At 45.7% G+C, this 6,509-nt stretch overlaps 1 protein-coding gene across 5 annotated transcripts in view; it reads left to right on the forward strand.

Annotated features, from left to right (window-relative positions):
- Nucleotides 1–6,509, forward strand: part of LOC131886488 (unconventional myosin-XVIIIa-like) — an 85,511-nt gene that overhangs the window by 65,864 nt on the left and 13,138 nt on the right. For all 5 annotated transcript variants that reach the window (XR_009373925.1, XM_059234851.1, XM_059234852.1 and 2 more), the window contains one exon: nucleotides 411–689. Coding sequence is in view for 4 of the 5 variants with exons in the window: in XM_059234851.1 (XP_059090834.1) it covers nucleotides 411–689 (279 nt within the window). In the remaining variant the exon portion in view is untranslated. The remainder of the gene's footprint in view (nucleotides 1–410; nucleotides 690–6,509) is intronic.

Raw genomic sequence — 6,509 nt, forward strand, 5'->3', positions numbered from 1 at the left:
TCATTCCAACTATAGAAACTCAACTTCTTTGGGTCCAAAAACCGTTTTCAATCAATTACCTATATAGCTTTTTCGATCTTGATCAATCTCAGAAGTAACCTCACAAGAAATATTTTACAATAGAAATGAATAGAGAGGCCATCCAAGAGTGTAAGAGGTCTTTTTTTTCTTCTCAATGGCTCCGTGCTTAATCTCCAAGCGACATGCTTCATTCGTTCGATCGTGTATGAATGCTTGACATTGTTGTGGCAAAGAAACCGCTCATTTGTCAAGTGATTGGAATTGTCAGGGTCAGTCCCAGATGAGCGAATGATGACATGGCGTTTGAATGCGTGTCATGGTAATGAATCATGGTCATGTAGTAATGCGGCGATTTTTTTTTCTTCTCTCCTCCTGCCATTGGCTTTTAGTTACACGATGCCTTTGATGAAGTTGATGAGCAACGACAAAACGTGGCCCAATGGAAGCGAAAGGCCCAAAAGGCCCAGGGTGAAATGAATGACACGAAGCTTTTACTGGAGGAGCAGACTTCACGTAATCTGCTGCTCGAGAAAAAGCAACGCAAATTCGACGCCGAAATCAACTCCCTCCAAGAGGATCGGAAGCAGGAGAAAACGGCCAAAGACAAGTTCTACCGGGAACTCGACGATATCAAACGGATCAAGTATTCGCTCGAGGACGAAATCACGGTAGGTCAATCTCTCGCTAACACTTTGATGTCCAGTCCCTTTGGGAATGCAGCAGCAAAAATGTTGACTTCACTCAAATCCAATGAAATGCACGTGATAGACAAACATGCTTTGGAAAGAAGAGGAAGATGATCAGAGGAAAAACGTGTTAGGCCCTTTGACGTGAAGGTTGACTCATGGTTGTTGTAGTTGGACAGGCACATTGGCAAATGCATTTACGGGTATTTACAATACTCTGGCCGTAAATAAAGGTGCTGATGGTTGTGCTGCGTTAGTTGCATGCACATTGACAAATGTGAATGGTTCATCATTCAATGAATGCCTAGTCTTTCTCTACTCCTCTCTGCCGTGCTGACTTAGTCTTACTTGCTCCGTCGTCTTTGGCTAGAGGGCTTCCTGATTTCGAAACCAACGAGGAAGTCCGATATCAATCTTGAAGCCTCCTCCCTCAAGAAGAACAGAGACAAAAAAACATCCTGGACCTTGTGTGACATGACAAGAGATGGTGGACGCATACAGAACGATCTCCAAGTCTCCTCGTTTGACCCAAGCCGTAGGCTGATACCATTAAGACAAGATTCATCTCCCTGCTCTGGGAATAATTGTTTCAAGGGCCCCTGTTCTGAAAATGGCAGATCTGATTGAGATCTCCTGGGCGAGAAGCTGGTCGCCAAACATTCCCTTAAGTGACAAAAAACGACCGTGGGGGTCAAAATTGGACGTTGGTTCCGAGGTGTTGAGAGAAAGAGAAGGCCCCAAGGTTGCCCTGGTTCTCTTTAATTCTCGGTCAAGAGGGACTAATTCAGAGCTCCGTTTGGCACCTTCATTTGACTCCTAGCTCTTGGTGATTTAGCTTCAGGCTCGAGCTCTGTTTCCAATCCGGATGAGGCATTTGTTTTGTCCCTTCATTGCTCCTTAGACCGAATGGGCTTTTTTCCCAATCACGTAATATGTTATTGTTCCTGTTTGACGGGGGGGTAAAGAAGCGATGCAGCACCCCCTGTGATAACCACCAGTCATCATGAGAGTTGGTGTGTTGGTTGTGCCTGCACTCGCACCCATACCCATACGGACTGCGTACATACGAGTACATAGGTTCATACGTACGTACGTAGATACGTAGATCAAGAGGAGCTGCTCAAAGACAATTTATCTCCTCGTGATGCATGACGCAGTACACTGTACACACACTCCTCCTTCTCGATGGAAGGAGCCAAGAGCTAAGACCAACTCGGATCTTCCGGCTTCTTCATGCTCCTTGGCCCCATCCTTTCGACTTCTTAAGCATACAAACATGATCCCTGTGCTGTTGTCTTCACCCCCCCCCCCTAATATCCAATGAAGTTGGCAACCGCCGCTCGATTTGGTTGTTTGGAGGGGGTAACCTACGTGGGTACACTCATTGCATTGGAGGTTACCCTCAAACAAGCTGATCCACTAGGATTAGGGTGCCTTAATTGCGCTATAAACAAACATGGAAATTGATTCCAAACTTCCTTGAACGAGACATTCGGATTTACGAGCTGCTCAAAAAGAACTGGTACCGTATGTGAACATGTTTAATTATGTCTAGGAATGTCGTTCAGGCTGGCGGGGAATGGGCCTTCCTGAACTATCCCGGTCACAATTCTGTCCGTGTTGAGGGCACGAGTTATGAAAAATGAGGCTCTGTTTAAAAATCCAACCTTGCTCGTACCTAAGCGTAGCTCGTCACTCGTTCGTCCAGCACCTTTTTCGTTGTCCACGCTGGCAAATTTGGCAATCCTCTCTGTGCTCCAAAGTTTGATTTAAATTCCCCCCATTGCCTTTCCTGTGAAGTCTGTTAGCGTCCAAATTTGGCGTGCTCTTTGCAAATATTGATTCAACTTTGGCGGAGAGACACATACATTTACAAATTTGCATGGTCAGGGCGAATCATTCTAATCCAGATTTGCATCGCCGGTGTAGTAATCAATTAATAAAAAACTGACGAACTGGATTGCAACCAGAGAGCATTTTGTCAAATCGATATGCACTCGATACCGTCGAGCATGAGGATTGAGCCTCTGCCAAGAAGTACTGGTCATGCTAATGCGACTCAAAGGCATTAAAAAGACCTCCTCGTTCATGGGGGAATGTGTTTGGCCAGTTTTGGGACCTGTTCATCATGGTCCGCCTTTGAAAGTAATGGCCATTGGCCAAGATATATTTCAAGAGATCGTTCGTTCGTTCTTTCGCTCCTTCGCTCCTTCGCTCCTTCGCTCTTTCGTTCCTCCGGTTGAGAGGCGAGAAGTGACAGGTGCCTATTTTTATATGAATATCATTTCTTCCGGAATAGAAACCCATTCCGAGGCTCTTGAAATCCCCTTCGTGACTATTGCTGTTGTCGTTGTGGTTGTTGTTGTCTGTTAGTGCTCTGGATATTGCCGAATCCAGAGGTGCCAAACCTGCAATTTATGTCCTAGACCCTCGATCGATCCCCTTTAGGGTCGAAGTGGAAAAAGGGGTTCGGGCTTTTATCGCCAGAAATTAGCCCCTGTCATAGGTTGGCAATGGACCTGATAATAATAAGATGATATCGATCGTTGCGACCAACGCCGAGAACCTGTTCCCAGTGGAGATTAACTCTTTAGATGGAAAATGTATCACCGCTGGCTCGAATGCACACGCACTCACTCCATCTTATTTGACTGGAAAAACCTTGGAAGGATAATGGAAGACTCTCATGTTTGATTACAAAATATGACTGTCCCCTTGTGACCATAATCATATTGTGAATACCACTACCCCATACGTACACTCCATCTCCTCATCCTCTCTCATCCACCAATCCAACGAGGGACGAGTGCGTTCAACTACTTGGAATGGATACTACGTGAGGTGTCAAAAAGGTCGGGTTTTCAATTCCAGTACGTCGTCCTTCAATAAGGCCCCCTTGCCATCTTTACGAGCAAGGAATCATTTGAAAGATGCTCGTCTGAAAGACACTCATTCTGGTATGGTCTGTCCTTCTCGTTCATCTCGTTGTGTCCTTCTATATCCTTCCATTCCACCAACCATCCATCCATCCATCCATCCATCCATCCATTCCTCTATTGGCTTGTTCTCATCAGACATGGGTTTATGCATGACTTGGGATTATTCAGCAAATCGTGCCAGGCCAAAGGGGCCCTCTACAGAGTAAGTAAGCGGGTGACAGAGATGGAGGGAGAGGTAATAGTCCCAATGAAATCTAAAAGTGACGAGGCCTTATTAATCATGCCCAGTCCTGGTTGTCCCTTCTAAGCATGATGACTTATCAATCCACTGATTGTTTCCCTTTTAAAAACCTGATGATGGACTTGCATACCTCTCACATAAGTGCTGCTCGACTGCTACATGCTCGTTTGTACGCAAGACTCGGGGTGAACCTTCAGTACTTCCTTCCATGCTGAATGAATGTCCTTAGGGGGAATTTGTTGGTCGGTGGGTTCTGGAGTTGGCGTTTGGTCCCAGCTTGCCATAAAGAATTAAGCAGATTCAAATGGTGCTCAACCAAGTGTGGCTGGTTTGGGTCTGCTGGGGTGCTGGTATTGGGGTGCTTCTCGTCACCGGCTATTTCCGTGTTCAACTCCGGTGAGGAACAGCCATATCTCAGCGTTAACGTGACTCAATTCACAGACATTGGAACTCATCGGAGTCGAGGACTCCTTGGAATTACAGCCTGTCTTTATGGTTGAAGTTTATGGGCTTTTCGAGGCAATTTGGGAACGGTAAACAATATTGAAAGTGCGAGCGAGACCTATCTCGATCTACCCCCAGGGCCCAGATCTGTGGAGGCCTCCTGATGACTAAGTCTCGTCCTATGTATTGGATCTTGAGTCCTGCGTGTCAACGTCAAAATTGTCGTTCGTTCTTCGTTCTCTGTCCGGTTTGGTTCGTCATAGCGTTCTTCTAGGACCCTGATCTCTTCGGCTTGAACGAGCGTATTTTTGGTTGGTGTCTTTGCCAAGGTTTCAGTCATCCTTGAATCCAGCCCCGGATGCAAAGATATGTCATTTGAACGAAGATGATTGCCATCAAAGAGAGAAAGAGAGAGAGAGAGAGAGAGAGAGAGAGAGACGTGGAAGGTGATGCTGGTGATGATGATGAGGAGGAGGAGCAGGATGATGACGCTGAGGAGAATGGGGGCCACAGTGCTGTAGGATTGGTGGTGGTGGTGGTTGTGGAAGTGGTTGTAGAAGTGGTTGTAGTGGAGGCTATCAAGATGAGCAGAGCTCATCGTCATGCATGAATAAAGTCGCACTCTCCATACGGATGGTTGCGATTTGGGTCTTGGGTCTGACCTTTCCGTGATGATTTTATGGCCCGGGATTGAACAAAAACGCCGAGGTTTGCAGATTTGACTCAGAAAAGGAGATGTCAAAACATTGTTCCGTGAGTGTCCCTGTAGACGAGAATGACAACGATGGTGTTGTGGGCCCTCCACCTCTTATTCTTCGTCTTTATGTATGGCATGAAACCTCAATGGACATTCAGAACCATTCATTTGGCGGACTCTTTCATGGTTTGACAACTCCAACCACATTGGTCACAAGTGGCAACAAAGTATCGTGGTTGGTCACTTCCATTCACCGAACATCTTCCAATACCTACGATAAACGGCTACATATAATTCGTGACACTCCAAGGACTTCTCCGAAGAATTGGAATTGGAATTGAAGAAGGCTCCGTCTTAAAATAATTTGACGACTTGGCCCACAGATCGGCGTTCCTTATAAGGACAAACGAGTAATATCAGTCACAGTTTGGCTGGTATCAATGCTTTGACCCGAATCGGCATTGATTGTCAAAGTTTGATCACCAACCTTGATGAGAGGAGGAGTCTGTTCATACATACGCATACACGGACGGTAATACGTAAATATATACGTATACGGGAGCCTTCCAAAGCCAGTGTTAAGCTTGGGGTGACTGCCTTGAAAGAAGTTGGTCGATTTCTTGCCATTCATCTCAGGTTCGCTCAAGGCTCGTGGGTTGTTGTTGTTGTTGTTGTACAAGTACAGTAGCAGCAGTTGTATGTTCGCACTTTGATCTTTAGCGCTCTTTTGTGCTGCCCATTGTGGGCCTCAATTATTTATACACCATCAACATTTAATGAACTTCCTTGGCCTGCCATTCTCCCACATGTACCAAATGTACCTACAAGCACTATCGAAACAGGGATCTTCCATCATCACTCGCTTCATTGCTTATTGAAAGGAAATTTCGTCAACCATCGACCAATACATAAATTGCAATCCATCTCATAATGGGGAATCAAAAGGCTCCGTTCGTCTCGCCATTGAGGCAATCCATGAGATTCATGTGTTTGGTCGACACGCACCTTGTGGAATCAATCGTATGTACGTACTCTGGCGATGGGGCTTTAATGAACTTCTTCAGGGGCAATTATTGCTCCTTGACTTCTTCACACCACATACACATACACTACATACACAACGTCATTGGCTCTTGGCAGCCCCGCTCGGTGTGTATGTACTCTCCTATCAATTGTACGTACGTACCTAAGTGATTTGTGTGTTGGTCTTTGATTGCGGGTCATTAAGCTTTATTTCCTCAATTTGGTGACAGGAAAAGGTTCTTCGGGGTTGAATTCAAAGAATCTCAAGATCCACCTCCCAAAAACGCATTCTGTCCTAATGTCACCGGACGGATTCAAGCTCTACGTAGACGAAACGTTATTTAAAAGACCCATCATGGAATGACAGGCATGTTGTTCGTTTGAGTAGACGTATCATCAAATAATGTCAGAAATGTCCCGTATGGATATCGTGCATTCATTTCCCCCTCTCCCCCCCC

This window comes from Tigriopus californicus, chromosome 9, assembly GCF_007210705.1.
Source record: "Tigriopus californicus strain San Diego chromosome 9, Tcal_SD_v2.1, whole genome shotgun sequence".
Lineage (NCBI taxonomy): Eukaryota > Metazoa > Arthropoda > Copepoda > Harpacticoida > Harpacticidae > Tigriopus > Tigriopus californicus.